This window comes from Drosophila sulfurigaster, chromosome 3 (genome assembly GCF_023558435.1).
Source record: "Drosophila sulfurigaster albostrigata strain 15112-1811.04 chromosome 3, ASM2355843v2, whole genome shotgun sequence".
Lineage (NCBI taxonomy): Eukaryota > Metazoa > Arthropoda > Insecta > Diptera > Drosophilidae > Drosophila > Drosophila sulfurigaster.
This window is the reverse complement of record NC_084883.1, coordinates 44,031,614-44,050,868: the sequence shown is the minus strand read 5'-3', so window position 1 is coordinate 44,050,868 and position 19,255 is coordinate 44,031,614. Positions and strand designations below refer to the sequence as shown.

At 42.7% G+C, this 19,255-nt stretch overlaps 4 protein-coding genes across 5 annotated transcripts; 1 reads left to right on the top strand and 3 right to left on the bottom strand.

Moving 5' to 3' along the window:
- Positions 1-232: 232 nt before the first annotated feature.
- On the bottom strand, positions 233-4,295 carry LOC133840440 (uncharacterized abhydrolase domain-containing protein DDB_G0269086). 2 transcript variants are annotated; one of them, XM_062272264.1, is made up of 3 exons: positions 3,331-4,295; positions 792-3,261; positions 233-725 (listed from the first exon to the last, which is right to left on the bottom strand). In XM_062272264.1, the coding sequence occupies exons 1-2, from the start codon at positions 3,950-3,952 to the stop codon at positions 857-859; spliced, it is 3,027 nt and encodes a 1,008-aa protein (XP_062128248.1). In that variant the 5' UTR covers positions 3,953-4,295; the 3' UTR covers positions 233-725; positions 792-856. The 2 variants fall into 2 exon arrangements, with proteins under 2 accessions (XP_062128248.1, XP_062128249.1); XM_062272265.1 differs by having other exon boundaries at positions 233-715.
- A 787-nt stretch (positions 4,296-5,082) lies between these two features.
- Positions 5,083-9,696, top strand: LOC133840456 (uncharacterized). Its single transcript, XM_062272301.1, has 5 exons — positions 5,083-5,686; positions 6,036-6,324; positions 7,231-7,562; positions 8,501-8,580; positions 8,642-9,696. The coding sequence occupies exons 1-5, from the start codon at positions 5,606-5,608 to the stop codon at positions 8,958-8,960; spliced, it is 1,101 nt and encodes a 366-aa protein (XP_062128285.1). The 5' UTR covers positions 5,083-5,605; the 3' UTR covers positions 8,961-9,696.
- Positions 8,976-11,427, bottom strand: LOC133840451 (SHC-transforming protein 1). Its single transcript, XM_062272290.1, has 2 exons — positions 10,989-11,427; positions 8,976-10,919 (listed from the first exon to the last, which is right to left on the bottom strand). The coding sequence occupies exons 1-2, from the start codon at positions 11,186-11,188 to the stop codon at positions 9,767-9,769; spliced, it is 1,353 nt and encodes a 450-aa protein (XP_062128274.1). The 5' UTR covers positions 11,189-11,427; the 3' UTR covers positions 8,976-9,766.
- Positions 11,428-13,668: 2,241 nt separating this feature from the next.
- On the bottom strand, positions 13,669-15,141 carry LOC133840460 (phosphoserine phosphatase). Its single transcript, XM_062272307.1, has one exon. It carries the CDS (start codon positions 14,716-14,718, stop codon positions 13,867-13,869), a length of 852 nt encoding a protein of 283 aa, XP_062128291.1. The 5' UTR covers positions 14,719-15,141; the 3' UTR covers positions 13,669-13,866.
- Between the last annotated feature and the right edge of the window lie 4,114 nt (positions 15,142-19,255).

The window sequence follows — 19,255 nt, the reverse complement described above, 5'->3', positions numbered from 1 at the left end:
TTGTGTTGTGTATGTGTGTGTGTGTGTCTCAGTGTGTGATTACGGGTGAGAATGTGTCTGTGTGTGTGGCGCAGTTTAGGCCATTCATTATAATTAAAACATTGAGCGCAGCTTGGCTTGGGCTTCAAATGTCTGTATTTACGGATGATAAGACGAAGTTGGCTTTCTTTAGGAAGCTAATAGAATTTATGTTTACATTTTATTTTAATTATGTTTGTTTTTGTTGTATATGTTTTTTTTTTGTTTTCTTTTCATTTTATTTAGTGTTAAAAATATAATTGTGTGGTAATATTAAATCATAATTCAAGCATCTGTTGTAATCATCTATGAACTCGTTTTTTTTCGTATTTTTTTTTTTTACAAGTTTTTTGTTGTTTAAATTTACTGTTGTACCTATGCTAAACACTAAGCCTAATATATATCTGCCAAGTCCAGCATTGAACACACACTGTCAAGACAATTGCAAGATGATGATGATGCCTGATGGCCAAATTTGTGAATATTTGGCAGCAATTGTTGGTTGTGGTTCGTTCCTCGATCTCTTCTCGGTTCTGATTCTGTTGTCAACTGGAGTGTTAATACATATACTAAATGTATAAATGTGTCCGTGTGTGTGTTTGTTTTGTTTTTATCAAATGCGGATGTATGTGTGTTGTGGGTTGTGCAGAGAGTTGTCAGAGCTTGCATCAGCTACTGTGTTTGTTTGGTCTAAGATCTGTTAAAACCTTGAAAGAAATTTACAATTTAGTTGCTGATACTAGGAAGCTGATTTATGTATGCCTTGTACTCACCAGTCCTCATCGTACGCCAGTATTGTAGTGTAGTGTCTACGGTTGTGTCCCCGCAACCGCCAATTCTAGTCCGCTTTCGTCTCGGCGAACTCGTCGAGCGCAAAGAATCCGGCAGTGCCGCCACTGCTACTGCTGGCTGTGCTCGTGGTCACCGCTGTGGCCGCTGCTGTTGTCACTGTGACCGCTTCGCTGGTTTGTGTTGCCTCGCCCGCCTCCTCGGCCTCGGCTTGCGCTGCTGCCGCCGCCTCCTTTTCCTCGGCACTCGCTTGAGCCGCTTCCAGCACTTGTTGCTGCACTTGCACAATGGGTTGGCCATCTTCTGTGTACGAAACAGAGACGGGTATGCGTGTGCCATCCTCACTGATGACATGTGGACCCTCCTCGCCATCTTGGCCCTGTTGTATGATGATTTGGCCTTCGGAATTGATCAGTGAGGCATCGATCAGTTGCTGTTCATTGTTATCGCCATGAACGAGAACCATTTGGCCGCTCCCATCGGTCATCATTTGCAGTGTGTCGCCCTCCAAACCCTCGCCGGACTGCAGCACACCAACACTCTGCAGCAGCTGCTGTATCTGCTCGGGATCTTGCACAATAATCTGATTGCCCTCGGCATCGGTCAGTATGTGATTATCCAGCTGAAGCAAATGTCCATTCTCATTCACAATAAACTTGATTTGTCCACCATCGACTTGGGCCTGCATTGCCTCATCCAGTTCCATGGCCACTTGCTGTTCACCTCCTGCTGCCTCACCAGCTTCACCTTCACCGGCGGCAGCAGCTGCTTCGGCTTCCGCAGCGGCTGCAGCTTCTTCGGCTGCTTCAGCTGTTTGCTCCCCAGCTGCTGGCGTCTCCTCGGCTTCGTGTTTGTCCGCCTCGGCAGCCTGTGCTTCGCCCGCAACTTCTTCAGCACCATCCTGCTTGACCTGCTTCTCCTTGCTGGCTGCTGTTTGCTCTGCCTTGGCGCTGGACTTCTCGCTGGGCTTGGCTGCTGCATTGCCATCGGTTGTGTCGTCTGCATTGGCATCTGCAGCTGCTGCAGCTGCGGCCTCATTGTCATCATCCAAACTAGGCATAGAGACGGGTGGCGCATTCGATTTGGTGTCGCGAGCCTCAGCGGTTTTGTCGCCCTGCGCTTGTGATTCTTCCTCCTCGGCTTGATCCAAAGTGGGCATATCAATGCTAACCGAAACAGGCGCTTGTGCATTTGGTGAATGCTTGCTCTCCGCCTGCTCGACGCCAGCGGCATCCACTTGGGGTATGGTTATGTTAAAAGTGATGCCACCGCTCCCCTCCTGTGAGGTGATGACCATTTCATTCTTCTTCTCGCTGTCATTCTTATCCGAATGCAACTTCTCAAACAGGCTCTCAATGTCAGCTTCAGCGCTCTGCTCATTCGATTCCTCCTTCAAGCCGACACCCGACTCGCCGGGCTCATCGCTCAACAATGCTGTGGCAGCCGAATTAAGGGCAGCTGTATTGCTGCCACTGCCGCCTCCGCTGCCACCGGCAGCGCCGCTCTTCTTCTCCCGCCTGTGTGTCTCCATGTGGTGATTGTAGTATGTCTCCTGTATGAAGGTCAGCGAGCAGATGCTGCACGAAAAGAAGCGAATGTTGTTCTCCTCGGCCACACTGCTCACCACCTGCTGGCCACTGTTGCCGCCCTGAGCAGCAGCTGCGGGCACCGAATCGCTCAATGCCTCATCAATGGTCTCCTGCAGCAATTTTTGTGTGCTAGCGCCGCTGGCAGCCATCTTCTCCAGCTGATGAATCTCGGCATGCTTTACGAGCAACTCACGCTTGGGGAAGGTCATCGCGCACTGACCGCACTTGAAGTAGTTGGTCTGATGCTGCTTGGCGTGCACGGTGGCCGCCTCGCGTGTCTCAAAGCGTTGCGAGCATAGGCGACACTTGAATGGCTTCGGTTTGTTGGTTTGAACATGTTTGCGCATATGCTCATCAAACACACCCTTGTCCGTGGACTTGAACTGACAGTGATTGCATGTATACAGCGCCGAGCCCGAGACACCAATCGACTCAGTGACATTGCCAGCCGATGCAGCAGCCGCGGCGGCGGCAGCAGCAGCCGCAGTAACTGGAGCGGCAGCAGCGGGAATTGTTGTGGTGCTGGTGACGAGCACATTGGTGGCATGATTGGTTTCCATGTGCTTGCGCAAGCTCGTCTCATTCACGAAATTGATGTGGCACATGGCGCAAGTGTTGTCCATGGCGGTGTTGTGATCACGCACCATGTGATGCTTCATGGCGCCAAAGTGGGGGAAGATCTTGCGACAGGTCTTGCACTGGAACGTCTGCTGTTTGCATGTCTCATAATGTGTGTTGAACAGACGCATGTCGGAGGTCTTGTAATCGCACGAGGTGCACTTGTAGATCTTGGTTGCCTTGCGTTGAACCTGCGTCTGGGTGGCACCGCCGCTCTGTGGCGATGCGACCTTCAATTGTTGCGACACTAAAAAAGGCAAGGGAATGGGATTAATACCAATGAGATGTAAGCCACTCTATTTCTAATATCACTTACCTGGCGTTGATTGTTGCACCAACTTTCGCTGTCGCAATGCATCTCCGCCCTCTTCGAGCGAACGATTTGCCGCATTTCCCGCTAACTTTTGCATTTTCAAAGGCGGACTTGCCGAATCCCCTGCCGCATTATTATTGCCACCACTATCCTCATTGATGCCATACTTTTTGTTTAGCAAATTCAGCAGATTCGACTTGACGCGCTCCACATCGTTCTCGAGGCGGTCGTAGTAGTTGACCAAATTGGTGCAGCGCGAACAAACGAAATCTTCGTTGCACACAATTACCATAAAGCCCTCGCCAACCAGTTGAGCCAGCTTATTGGGGAATTTGGTTGAGGTGTGCGTGGTGCACATATCGGTTAGCGATGTCTGCGTTTGATTCCCCAATAGCAACTCATCGCAAATATAACAGCGTGCAACTCCATCACTGTCCATAACGGTTTGCTGTTGTTGCGAAGCTGCCGCTGCTGCGCTGCTTGCATTCGAATTGCCGCCGCCGCCGACAGCGAGTCGAGTCGTTTTCAAGATGCGCGGCTGTCCGGGACCGGTGACGGTAACAGCGCCGCTGCTGAGCAAATTATTGAATTTGCGGTAGGTGGCCGGGTTTAGTTGATTGTTCATCGTACTATCCGTCTCTCACTATGTGTGTGTGCGTGTCTCTCGATCTCGTTAGCTATTTATTCTAGTATATAGTATGGTTTGTAGGTTTTTTCTTCTTTTTCTTTTTTACTTTACTTTTGCACAAATCATAAAAAACGAACATGTACCATCACCACCACACACTATCCTAGCGTATTGTATTTCTAATTGTGTATTTCGCAAATTGATATTTTGTTATGCTATTTTTTTTCTTTATTTTCTTCAATTGTTCGGCACCAGAAGCAACAACACAAATTGTTGGATTTTTTAATTCACGTTTGTATGCCGCGGCGTCACTTCGACTGTACTAAAGTCTATCGAGTGTGCTGTATTTTTTAGGGTTAAACGCGTATGTGCTGCACAATATGGTAGCTGGTTGTCTCGCTTTAGCACACGCATGCGGGTTGCTCTGTGCTCGTTCGATAGCTAGCCATCTCATTTACGCTCTGCGGAAATGGCGGCCTTTTGTGGTAGGCATACACGTTCAGACACAACTGTTAGCGGCGTTAAATGCACATCATGCAAAGGTAGAAAATGCATTTATTCGGCACAGAGAACTTTGTTATAAATCTAGAATACATTTTCTACAGTTAATACAAAAATTGTAAATAAATCGAATTTACATTACGTTCACAAGTTGCCTTTTATGACTTGTGACTGACATTCGACTTCAGGCTGTACGTTTCCAGCGCTTGGTACAGCTGCCCCAAAAACTACCACCAACGCCTGCTAGATGGCGTTGGTTTGGCGCGCTATTCAAATTATGATTTGCAATATATGATTAAGTACTTGAGTTATGATGCAAACACACTAATTTGTTAGTAGATAAGTGTATACATCATTAATGTGAGTCTGATGACGATAAGAGTCCACAACGCATTTACCACCACTTTCATATATTTCCCTACTTGATTTCGCGAGTCCAAACGACCCATGGAAAACCAATGATATTGGAGAGAGGAGGCGGCGGTTTGGCAATATTGAGGTTCGCGCTTATCAGCTACCTCTGTTCGCCGATAATATAATAGTATTTACCGACGCAAGTTGATACATACGGTATTTGGTAACAGCACACGCTCACGGCCAGAAAAAAGAGGCATTATTTCGGTGGCCGTTTTTCAGTTGGCAAACGATACGAAAAGCGAACGCATAACAGCGTAAAGAGTCGAAAAATAATAACTTTTCTATTGGGCATTTCTTACAATTGCTCTACGATATTGTTCTTGTGTGATTATTGGCATTCTCTTTCCCAGTGTTGTGTGTGTGTGTCATATTCAAAGTGTGCCATTATCGCGCGGTTATCGAACAAAATAAACCACGTTCAACAAATTGGAAATTGAAAAACAACAAAAACAAAAGAGTTGAGGTGAAAAAAACAACAACAAGAACGCAAATAGCTGAATTAATTGGCGACTGTTCAGGGCGACGGCCGATACTCAGATTCTCCGTGTCCGGTTCATTTAGTCGTTAAACGCACGTCGCGCACTCAATACGTCGTTAGTTAGTTGGTTGTAACTACCGCCACCGACGCCCACTCGAGCATAAAGAACGCACCTACCCACCGATACGGGGCGTGGTGTGAGAACTTTTTTAATTGTCGTCCAGCACACAGATAGCTGATAGCAGATCATCACAATGTACGGACACTCGACGCCGACCATCAAAAACTTTGACTCGCTGAAATCATGGTCCGTCTGGGCAGGTGTACTTGGAGTGGTGAGTAATCGATGCGACCTCATTACCCCATTGATAACGGCGCCATCTGTTGGCCATCTGCCGCGGCGAGATAAAAACAGATCTGTATCTGTTGCTGTCTTCTCGAGTATTGTTATTGTTGTGCAATTTTTCAATTTTGTAATGCTATTTATTATCAGCGCGGGCTGCCTCACTATACAAAACTAAGTGATCAGCTGCATTTAATCAATCACCAGTGTTATCAAGACCACAAATAAGTTGCAAAAAATACACACCGACAATAAATTGGCTCTTTTCCGTTTGTCAATAAACTAACCGTAATTACACACTTAATTACTTCCTCTCTCACTCCTCCACTCTCACTTTGCAGGTGCAAGCAGTCATCTGGATAGGTCTAACGATAACCGCAATTGTTGCGTACACATGTCATATATACATTACCAATGAAATGACTTATGGCTCATTTGTGAAGACCATTTTCTTCGATGTTTACTTCCATGGCTCGTGCAAAATGTCACCCGATGCTTATCAAAGCTATGATGACACCATTCTCAAGTCCGTGAAGACTGTCTTTGATCCCACCCAGATCTTGGTCTGGGATTGTGTCTATTTGGCTCTTTCCGTTGCCTGGTTCATTGTTTCCATCGTGCTATTAACTTGTGAGTATTCTAATGAAAAAGAGTTCTGAAAGATAAAATCTTTCTAAAAGAAAATTACCAAAATTAAATATTTATAATATTATACATATATACAATTATTCATAGACCACTTCAATATAGTAAATCTAATTAATTGAACACTTCTAACGAAAAGCAAAAAGTTCAGAAATTTTAACTAAAATAAAGTAGAAATTTACTTTTTATCTAAAGAATTTCTGCAAACCTTTGTAGCAGGTATCGCAAATAAGATAAAAAACCGGCACGTTGATAGCTTTATTAATAGAAAATTGGGAAATATGTTTAATATTATTGGAATAGAATACATGCAAGGGATTTAGATAATAATGCACTTGGTGCTTCCCAAAAATTGTATTTCGCCATTCAGTGGGATTATACTAAAGTCAAGTTTGATTTATTGTTTAAAGTCGGAAATAAGGTCACTATTTGTATTTATGATTCATGTAGATGAATCAGGAATAGGTATGCACTTTAAAATGGTATACTATCTGTTTCTTTTTGCTATCTATAGGAATTTCAATAGCATATGTACTTTATTATCAGGCAGAAGAGCTAAAGATAAAATCAAAAGCCTCGTTTCTAAGTGCTATCAAAAAAGGGGTGAAAAATAATGAATATTAACAAAAAGGCATATCAACAAAAAAAGAAACAAAAATCAACGATTAGTTTACTTTTTTTCGTGGTATGGTTTGATATTGTATAATAAACGATGGTTTTCCATTCACATTTCAAAGTCAACCAAAGTTTCAAAGAAGTGCGGAGGGAATTCAAGGTATGCTATATTTGTCAGTGATCCATCAAGTTGATAGACAAGACCATATGACATACGACTCTTTTAAACTAAACTTTCCACTTTCCATTAAACATTCCAATTTCCATTTCTTCCAGGCGTACGAAAGGACAGTGTGAAGGGCACACTTAGCGCCATCTACAGTTGGGCGTTCTTTGTGTTCGTCATCAGTTGCATGGACTTGGCCATTGGCGTCATTTTCGGCGTTGATTTCAGTCGTTTCCATGCAGTTGCATCCCAATACAATGCCAACGACATTAATGCCGGTGTTGTGGATCCGAATGCAGCTCAACTGATTGCTGGTGGCGTCGCTGCCATGGCTATGATGATTATTTCATTCAAGGGATTCATATTGTGGTTCATCAACGTTGGACTCTTGATCTATTTGCTTACGCGCGCTGTACAAATTGCTTCAGATAACGACAGAACGGTGAGTAAACCGTTAGAAATGGGCTATAATATTTCTTTTTTTTTGGTTGTGGGTGGTGACATCATTTGCTATCTTCACCCAATGTAATTGCTTGAGGGTATTATAAATACTTGTCACAGCGCACTAAGATCAATGAGTTGGTTTCCAAAAATATGTATGTAGACAACACGAATGCCAAATTCAATACGCGTTTGTAAACTAAATTAAATTGCCGACGCCTCTGAGATTCTTGAACGCAGAGGACTACGGCATGTCTAAAGATAGCTATATGGAGGAACTGATAAGCTCCGAGGCGTCCAGTCGTTAAATTGGCTTACCTCGCATTGTGCCTGATAAGAGATTGGAATGTTTTGTTGGTGTCGTTTGAAATTTATGCAAACGTATTTTAAAGGGAACACACACTGAAAATGCCCTGTAAATGTCTTCACTTTTATGCAGTCTATCGATATGTTATCGATTATATCATTATTTAGATTTCTATTAAATTTTCAAACATAAATACCTGAAAATGCATATTATCGATAGTAATAAGCTCAACGGCGATGTGGCAGCGCTGCAAATCGAATGCAAGTCTGTTATCGATAACATAACTTCACCTTTTATACGCCGTTTTCTTTCGTTTCATTGCACTTTCTTGTTTACTACATTGTGTTTTTATCGAGTTCATTGTTATATTCTAGCTGATAAAACTTTATGAGACAGCACTGCAATTGGCTTCGTTTTCACTGCACTTTTAGTGTTTTATTGCTTTAATAAAAATATTTACCGAGTTTTTTATTATGTTGTCGTTGATAAACATTTTGTGAACTCACTGTCATAATTCAGAGAATCAGTTATCGATAATACTACGTATCTTGACACCGTTTTGAGAAACTGTGGCGTAAACCCATAGTTTGAGATGCACTGTAATATATTCCTTGAATTTCTTTGACTCGCAGGATACGCTCTTCATGCCACGCAAGGACTCAAATGACATTCTGGCCACCCGTGCACCCATTCGTGCCTACGAAGAAGAGAGGTAAATATATAAATAATATATTTAATAATTAATTTATTAACTAATTACTGATTTCCCACAGAGTGGAAGTGCAAGCGTACAACAATGATGCCTTCCTGCCCGATACACGCTCCACGGCCGAGACGATCGAAGTGAATGAGGAAGCAATTGTGCGAGCAGCGCACATGTCACGCGATGCCAATCTGATGGATCGTCGTTTCCGTAGCATTGATGCCTTCCAGCAGTATCCGTCACCCAATCAGCCTGCGGCTCGTCAATCGTCGCAGAATCCTGTGCAAGAGACTGTTGTCGTGGCCACAGCGGGATTCCCCGTGCCTGACTATTCGCCCGGTCTGAGTCCCGGCAATAACGGTATTCTCCGTCACCATCATCAGTACTAATTTTTAATGCGGCGCCCAAAAGCATGCTTACGATAATGAGCTGATAAGAAATTGGCCTCAGTAAGAATACGCAATTTTTTTTCTTTCTGACATGGAAATACATTACTTTTGAGAGCAATATGCCAAGTCCAGAGATCCCTCCGAATAATAAGATTATAAATTATAAATTTCCGATCAAGCATTTATTAAATTTTGATTGAGCCCCTAAAAAATATTATCTAATTTAATTTTAATAACCCATTAAAATTTCAAAGTTTTTGGACTCAAAAACGGTTAGAAAAATGATATCCGACAAAAATATGATTTAATTCATAAAGTGTTTCTTACCTACGTCAATTTCTTATCAGCTCATTCTCGTATATTATAATAATCCACATAATTCTCAAATAGTTCCCACCCTGCTCCTCCTTCTAAAGTAAAGCCAACAAAGCCAAAAACAAAACCAAACAGTTAACACCAAGGTCGTTTTCTTAAAATCCAGTAATTACTTTTCGATCCAATGTTGGATTTTTTATCGTTAAGTTAGAGATTGTTTTAAACTCTGGACTGTAACCCAGTGATAAACCAAGAAACCGAACCTGAAATGAACATTGTGTTGTCGCCCATTGTATTATTTTTTATTTATTTACAATATATTTGTGTATATAAACAGCAAGCAATTGCCAACTGTGAATAAATAATATATATATATATATATATATATGTGTATGTATATATGTATTTGTATACTATATAATTATGTGTGTGTATATAGATATGATGAATATGTATTTTATGGTAAATATGAAGAAAATTGTAATGCTTTTTTAAGCTGCGTTATCAGCAACTGCTGCCTGATCGTGTTGCTGGGGCGGTGATCGTCGCACTGGATTACGCAAGACCAGCTCCGAATCCTCCGATATGATGGGCAACGCATGCACCCAATGATAGTTGATCAAATGACTGATGCTATCGAATATGCGATCTTTGGTGCGCACCACGCCCTCGGGATCGATGAGCAGCAGATGCTTCGGTGTCTTCCCCTCCAGCCCTGTCAGCACGTATTGTCCACGCTTGCCCTGAGATTCGCGCACCAAGAAATCGCCATCCTGGAGCAACATGCGCTCGGCAATGGGTCGCGAGATGGCCGCATGAAACCAAACCTCGGCTGTCAGCGGACACTGGGCGCCATCGAAGACGTCGCGTACTGTGGATGCTGTTGCAAGGGCAGCGGCAGTTGTGGCAGCTGCTGCTGCTGTTGTAGCTGCGTGCAATGGATCAAAGTTGCCCAGTGCTAGTTTATTGGTGGTTTGATCGGGTGGCGGGGAGTTAAGATCGATGAGATTGCTGCTCAAGCGATCGCGCGGTTTCTTTAAATTCAATTGTGCCACACGCGGTGCATGCGGATGCAGTGGCATTTGCTGTTGCTGCTGCTGTTGTTGCTCCTCGCATGGCAAATCCGGTGGCAGCTTGTTGGGCAAATCATTGTAATACTCTTTCACATTCTCCTTGCAGCTCTGACTCATCATGCCATCGACAAGCGCGTTATTCGCTGATGACGCTTGATGATGCTGATGATGATGTTGATCGTTGTTCAATTTGTTCAATGCATTGAAGCGCAGCACAAACGCTTTGCCAATGGTCACAATTAAGTCTTCGCTCTGGCCGCCAGCGCATTCCAGCACATAACATGCCCGCCACTCGTCGCCCTCCCTCTTCGCAATGTAGGCCAGGAAATCGAGGGTATCATTGTCGCCACCGGAAGCAAAGGAAATGCGCGGCATATTGTGATTGGCAATCACTTCGCCAGTGTCCACATTGCTCAGCGTGAGCGCTCGACTCGACACATTGATGATGATGTTGGTGCCAGCATGTTGCATGCTCGGTCGATCCGATATAAAGTTGTATAACTTCTTGTCCAATCGCCGTTTACTGGCCGATTTTAAGCCTGCTGCTTCGCACACACGATTGATGCATTCGCTACAAATAGTATGTATACATTATTGTTCACCGTTTTTTTTCGATATTCCATTCAATTGCTTCACTTACCGTGCCAGCTGTGTGCGAGTCTCAAAGTCCAGTGATTTCATTGAGGTCTTGACCTCAACGCAGCCCGTGTAACGAACATTGAATGTTACGCCCTTTTCCAATATGACATCGTCCGGATACATGCAGCCATCGCTAGTCGCTGTGGATGTGGAGCCCATGCCACCGTTATTGCCGGCTTCGATGCCGCCATTCCGTGGCATTTCGCGTTTTGTTGTGTATGCGTATTTTGGTGCGTCCTTTGCGTCCTTTGTTTGTAGAGTTGTGCAGTGCTCAGGGAATTAGTTCGACTGAATGACTCACTTGTCAAAAGAACGCAGCACTAGTTCAGGGTGTACGTTCATTTCGTTCCATTGCAGTTATCACTGATTAATGTCATGAGCGTTGTTTATGAATTAAGAGAATTCTATTTAATTTGTTGGAAAAAAATATTTATAATTTTAAAGTTTTGAAAATAATGTTTTTCATAAATTGAATTGAAATTGACAATTGCGCGCATTTCGCTGCTAGTTCTGGTTCATTCTAGGCGCTGCAATGGTCAGTCGTTATATCGTTCATCCGCCACAGTCTCCAGACATTCTACTTGAAATCCAATCAGCTGTTGTGAGCAATGTAAGCCTTAACTGTATTTTAAATACTTTTCGGTCATAAAATACTAAAATTAATTTCTTAGCTTATTTTTAAAGCACAGATAGATAGTATTACCCATTTTGTAAACTAATAGCTTTTATGTCTTTTCATAGTTAATTTTTATTCATGCAGTCAATAAAGTAATTATAATAATGCAATACATGTTGGTATATTTGACAACATACACTTTGTTGTCAATTATAAAACACGGTCACACTGGTCGTGAGCGCCGCTCGGTTGCTTCGCTTGTTGCTCAGAGTTAGAAAAGCTTGTGGCAAGTTAAAGCTCTAACAAAAGCTGATATCTTTTTGACTGTCGTGGATACAACAACGTTTTGGGCGGACGATACGTTGTGCTCGCATTTGTCGGTTTTGTCGGTGTGTTTTCAAGCGGGGCCCATTATACATACACAGTTGTTAGTTACTTGTTCTCAGAGCCGCATTCGAAGTGACAAAAAAAACAGCAGACAACGGTACGGCGGTTTCTTGTTAACAATTAACTGTTTTTAGTATATAAACAAACCTCAGGGCCTAAAATCCATTTGTCGGTGTGCAATAGCTCTTTACCACAGCTAGAACAATAGTATATTGTATCGACAAAATAAAATAGAAACTTGTTTACGAAACACCCGAAAAAAGAATAAAAATTGTGAAGTGTAATTACTATATACCAGAATATTTGAATCCATTTCCATTTTGGCAAACAAACTAAAAAATTAACAAACAATATTAAAAACACACATTTTGGCAGAAGTCGCAATTGCAACTATACCGCAAATAAAAACCCTTGTTGAAGAAGTTAACGCAATTCTCTTTGTGCAGCGCAGCAGCAGAGCAGCCAACGCAACAGCAGCCGTGCATTGGAATCTAATTGGAACTTACTCACCTCACACACATTGACCGAAAATCCAATAGGAAAGACAGTCAAAACTATATTAAATATATAAAATCAAGGCATTCGCTGTTTATTATTGTTGTGGTAAGTTTTTATAACACCGCTTGCCATTTTATCACAAAAACTTTCTGTTTTCTGTGCTTGCTCAGTGGGTTTCTTCACTTCAATCATTATGTCTATTTGTGAGTGTGTGTGCGTGTGTTATGTCTATGTGTGTCTGTTGCCGTTTCGGATGTGGCTCAGTGAGCATAAAACCCATTTGATACGTCATATTTGCAGGCTAAGAAGCATTGGAGGGGACCAACAACAACAACTGTGCTTCATGAGTCATTTGCATGACAGCGTCTCAAGACAGGTATACAAAAACACGCAAACAAACAAATACACAGATACACAAACATGTGCGTTCACAACGAAACATAATTATGTTTTATACGCAGTTTTTGTTGTTGGTGATCTCATCGTCGTGCTTCTGACCTGCTCCCAGACACTTATTTAATTTCGGCCTTAATTCACGCCTCTGCTCTAAAAACCGCGGCAGCTGCGACGCTCCTAATATGGCTCTAAAACTGTGGCACGATGACGTTGACCCTCTAACGTCAACAAGAACAACAAATCACACACACACACACCGGTTATCGATAACACCCACGCAACCTTGCGACCTTGCTTGCAATTTGCTTCGACTAAATGCTGTTTGCCAACAAAGCTGTAATTGCTTAATTGTTTGGCGGGTCGACACACTATTTGTTGTTTGCTGTTTGATTACCATATTGCGTATAATTATGTTTAGAAAGTGTGCGCGCACAATGAATGGCTTTAACCTTCGTTTTAGTTTTGGGTCGTAAAGAAACCAGCTCAATGAACTCAACATTTGAGATGCTGCGATGATACTTGCGCTGATAAGCTAAGCATTAACATTAACATTTCGATGAAAATGAAAAGTGTCAGCACAGTACACAGTAACCTGTTAACTAGCAGCGCTGTTACTACAAATACACTTGCAAGCAAAGACAGTTGGCAACGCCAGCAAATTCGGCACTTGCTGTACTTTTTTTTTGTTGCCATGAGAAATGCCTAGAGGGAAGTTAACAGCGACCAATGAAATGCCCAGCTGTTAAATTGCTAGGGTATTAAACAAGCGGCACTTGTTTTATACTTTCTTTTTTACAATCGCTTTTTATTGTTTACCAAGTGACTATATCAACTAAATGCATAAGTAATGTAACTATATTGTATATTTGTAATTTATGTAGATTTAATGCTGCTTATAAAGTAACTATAACACGCCGAGTTTGCAATACTAAATTCGCTGAGGTGACAATGCGCCTGCCTTGCGCTCTCTCCTGTCTCCCTCTCACATCAGCTGCTCAAAGTCCGTTATGTAATACTGGGCGCGTCTATAGACTTCAGGTCGCACAACATTGCCGCCAAAGCCAATAAAATTGTTTGCCGGTGGCACAGCTTCCAAGTCCGTTGCACCATCACCAATCATCGTAATCATCAATGGGGCATCTCCTGCTGCTGTTGTCGACAAACGTTTGCGTATCATGCCAATCGCTTCGGCTTTGCCGCCAGAACGCGATGTGGGTTGTGTGACATCGAAACTATCGTAATCGCCTTTGTAATCGAAGAGCATTTTATTCGCATACATATTGCTCAAGGGAATACCCAACTCGGCGGCGACGGGCGCTATCAGGCAATCAAAGCCGCCCGAGATCAGAAACACCTGCTTGCCATCTGCTTTTAGTTGCGCTACAAAACGCTTCACATTGCGACTGAGCGTGCTGGGACGCTGCTTGATAAAGTCCGAGACTTGTTGTTGTGTGGGCCGTATGATATTGAGGCGTATCTTGAGGGCGTCCTGAAAGGTCATACTGCCGCCCATGGCCTCCTTGGTGACACGTGCCACCTCGCTGCCCTTGCCACAGTACTCGGCCAGCTCATCGATGCCCTCCTCGCAGATCACAGTGGAGTCGACATCGAAGCAAACGACATGCGATTGCTTGATGATCTTGGCTGCCAGCAGCGGTTGCTTTGGCTGCGGCGGGTGCGGTGCGGTTGTGGAGACTGCTGCTGTGCTGCTTTTGCCATTGTTGGCCAGCGCTGCGTTGAGTTGCTGGGCGAGCAGTGTGGCTGTTGTTGTTGCTGTGGCACAGCTGCTGCCGTTAGTTGTTGGCCTGGTCATGCTCAAGACGCTGCTGCTCATTTTGTGGATGAAAATCACGTTGTGATGTGTTCGGTGTAGTTTTGCTTTTGAAATGACGTAAAAGCTGCGTGCTCTTACGTTGCTTGCGCTTTAGTTTTTGCTATTGCTTTGTTCGAACGCGCGTTGCCGAATGACACTAAAAAAATTTTCCGTTGGCTTGGAAACTTTTTTGTATATATAAAATATGTGTATTTTTTGTTGTGTGTATATCAGATGCTTGTGATTGTGTCTCTATTTCGCACACGCGCCGTTTTGCTTAGGTTCTGCTCAGCTGTTTTTGGTTTTTGTTTTGTTTTGGATATATGGCGGCAATGTTTTTGTCAGCTTGACATGGCACTGGAGTATTTTTATTTTTGCCGGAATGAAACTGTATTGCTGGAAACGATCGACACGACTGACTTTTTACAACTGATTTCCCAGTAGTCGCCGCTCGCCCTTATAAGAAAACTCGACCAAACTAACACAAATGCAAACCGTGCTCTTTGGCGCTCTCTTGCTGTCTCTGTGTGTTTGGTCTGTCTCTCTCTGGCAGCCAGTCAGACGAATTGTCGCGTCGCTGCACGATGCTGCTTGACCAGCGCACTGCTTACATTGTATGCGTGAATGTGTGTGTGTGCGATCGTACGATAGGCATAGCAACAACTAGTATGTGTGAGAGAGTGCTCGCTTTGCTTGTAACATTTACATTGCTCTCTCTCTCTCTGTGCGATACGATAAACAGCTGCTGGCAGATATCGAAGCAGCACCGACTGACAGTTCACCTACTCTCCGTTGCCCATGTGTGTGTGCGAACCAAACCTTTGCACCCCACTTAAACTCTGTGGAGGCAAGAGCGAGATGTCCAATGGACTAATCAAAAGCCATTAAGTGTTTTCAGTGGAACCGAATCCGGTTTGAACCAGTTTGCAAGACCTATTGATGTCGCCTGTTATCATAAGCACGCTACTCAAGCATAACTGGCTGCTGATTACAGTACTGGGATCGCCAAAAATCGTGTTATTATGTCTGGCCATTTTTAATCTATAAAATAAAACCTTGCAAGCGGGTGTCACTTCTTTTTTCGATTGTTTGTTTGTTTGCCTAATTTATGAAACCGGAATAGTGTAGTATGTATGGTCTTATCAGAAGATGACAAACAAAAGCCAAAGCGAGCGATCGTAAGTTCAATACTTTCTTTTTCTTGCTTTTTTTGCATTATGCATGGAGTAAATAACCTAAATTTCGATGACGTGAGAGACTTCAAACAAGTTTACATTGTACATCAATAAGAAGGGGCTGATGAAATGCAGTCTCACGTTACGTCTTACGTCAAAACGTAGCGTAAGAGTGAGCGACAGCTGACAGTCTCGCTCTTAACTCTCCCGACTCTTCTTCCTCTTAGATAAATTAATGTGTGGCGCGTGCACAACAAACAACAACAGCAACAAGAACAACGACAACTGCAAGTCGAGAAATTGCAGTCGCTGTGGGGCTTTGTTGTTGTTGGTTACGCTGCTGTTGTTGTTTTGGCTTTGTTATTGCAGTTGAGGAATAACAAGTTGTTTTGATCGTTGCCTCGGCGTGCAGTAAACAACAGGCGACCGCAAAGTATTTCATTGTCATTGTTCACCTATGCACATTTGTTTTTGCTTTTCAATTCTGCTATCGTTATCGATAAACCGTTGCGTGTACATTGAAAGCCTAAATAGCTAATGGATACGATTGAACAAAGTCGTTAACTATTTAGTTTTAATTACCACCCATTTCTCCGCGTTTTGTTTCTATTTCGATTTTGTTGCCTCGGACAACAAAATAGCAGCTGTCAGGATTTCAACACGGCGTCGCCGGTTGTTGGGCGTCAAGTTTTTCCCTTACCTTGGCAACTTGATTTTTACATTTATCGATTGACCTTGTTGCTGCATATAATTTGACTCAAGTCGTTTTTCGTTTCGTTATTCTCGTGACAGAACAAAACTAGGCTCTAAGCATACACATATGTACATATATGTATGTGTTCTTAAGTAGGGGTACTTAGAGACATATGTACATATAGGTTTATATACTGTGTGGTGTGGTACTGCCCTTTGGTCAGACAGACACCTGAGTGTGACTTTTGTTCAGAATGACTGATGACAATTCTCTCTATTGTATAAGTCATATACTACTAACGACCGTGGACATTTGGTAGTGCAAGTTTAGTCCAAGTCCAAGTCCTGGGACATCAACATGTTAAAGTAGGCAGCCTAGTTCCATACCCAAATGGCGTCAGTCGCTTACTTAAACTTTGTATTGCTTGGTGAGGCGCGATAATAAGACTGTGCCCAAACTCTAGTTAGAAAACTTATTTTACTTAAATGTGGGGCACACTATTTGTTTGCTAGTAATTGTAACGAACTCGTTACGTCAACACTCACATGACGCACACACCTACATACAATTTGTGATATTTATAATACACCCACAACCATCGAGGGGGCCTTCCCCTAGCACCTACAAAGTGACAGAAGAAGCAGATCAGTCGAGGGCTTGTTATTTTCGCTACTCAGAGTCTAATCAGATGATAGACTAAAAAAAACAATAATATATTGTGACCAGACAGAAGGCCGCGTAATTGCCATATATAATTTCATCATGAGATTTCCAATAATAAAAATATGCATGTAATTCAGTATTATTTTTGTATTTTTCATTTGAATGATCTGTCTGCCTGGAGGAAGCTCTGTAAGCGTAATTGATTTGTTTTCGTCGCAAACTGCAAATGCAAGCGTTGCGTTGTCAAGCGTATTGTTTCCAACTGCAATTGGCGCTGCTGTTGCTGATTAACCGTTAAATTGTTGAAAAGCTTTGATCGCGCAAACAAACAAACCGCCCTCTCGCTTGCACTCGTGTTAACGCCTGCCGTTTGCACGCGATACCAACTCCTGCTTTGGTTAAACTCTCTCACGCTCTCGCACACATAAGCCCCGTTCATCTGACACATTTACAAATGTATCACTGTGTGTGAGTGTGCAAAAGGAGAGCAGCACAATGTGCAGCTTTTAGTTACTCTTGTTCCCTCCCGCTCCTTTTTGCGCTTCGTTGCTCTTCTTCTGCTTTGTCTTGATGTTGTTTGTGTTTTGGATCATGCGCTTTGGCTTATAAACAGTTATAAAGGCGTTTTATGGTGAGAGATTCTAGCAACGTCAACAGTTTGCTACTGGGTAAATAAACAACAACAACCACTACAATCAACGATTGCGATTGCAAGGCAACCAGCCATTCAGCCAACCCACTTTGCTGGGGGGCACGCTGTAAACACGTCATTTATGCGCTGCTGTTGCTATCGCATTTTGACATTCGAACTGCGATGCAGCACTGCTTGCTGCCTCTACCCATCTGCCGGCGTCGCAGTCGACGTGGTCTGTGAGCTCGACTCGGGTTGCTGTGCTGTTAAACTTTTGCACGCTGACAAAACTACTCAAAATAGCAGCGGAAAAAGTTTTGTGCATGTGCTCGAAATGATTGCATCGTCCCCCCTTGGCACGCCCACCAACAAATGTAATTACACAAAAGCGCTTATCGTTCTGTTTCTTATGACACAGGCAGCGACGTCAGTTCGTTGCACTCGCAAATTAACAATTATTAAAGGTACGAGGAATATTGTGTAACCGCAATCTGTGCCACTTCCTATGCGCCTTCCTGTTGCCATTCCCCCTCATTCGTTTACTGTAAAAGTTTAATGGCACGATAACACACGCACCTTCGCTTGGCAATCGGTATCGTTATCGGCTTAAATGACTGACCTACCTAGCGGTTGGCAACGCTGCAAAATAATAAACTGCAAAGGAAACTATCGTCTATTATTATTTTGATGCCGTTTATGGCTGTCAGCGCACCTACACGTGCTACACGATTGCTGAATCATTGAACGGCAACAACAACAACAGCTGATACGTAAATTGCATGTGCAGCGATTCCCACACAACGTCGCACCCAAAATGGGAAGTGATAGACAAAAACAAGAAATCTTAAGTTGAGTGTAACGACTGTGTTATACCCCGAGCAACAATAAAAATAAATGAACTGTGACCAAGAAAACTAAAAGATTTTGTTATTGTTCTGTTGATGAGCAATTAAAATTAAATAAATCTTTGATATTTTTTCACATTTTACAAATCAAAAGTTTAAGCTCAATTTATTTTGAACTTATGTTCAAGTTATTTTTTTCAGATTTAATAAAGTATTACTTTATAGATTTGTGGTTTTGTAACCGTTTATTTACACCCTTGAGTTTGTTTCAATTATTTAAAAAATTACATGTTAGTTTTTGAAATAGTATTTAGTTTTTATAATATTTCCTCTGATAATAAAAATATTTCCTAATATTTGCAGAATTATTCGCCTAGTTACCACTTTTATCTAATATAAATTTCAATTGCCACTAAGTGACTATACCCTATTACCCAATATCTATCGGGTACAATGGACAAAAACAACAGCAAGCTGATAATCAAATTGAGTTCAGCTCGCGCCTTTTTTTTTGCAATGCTCTATTTAATTGGAATGTTCTGAATGTTCA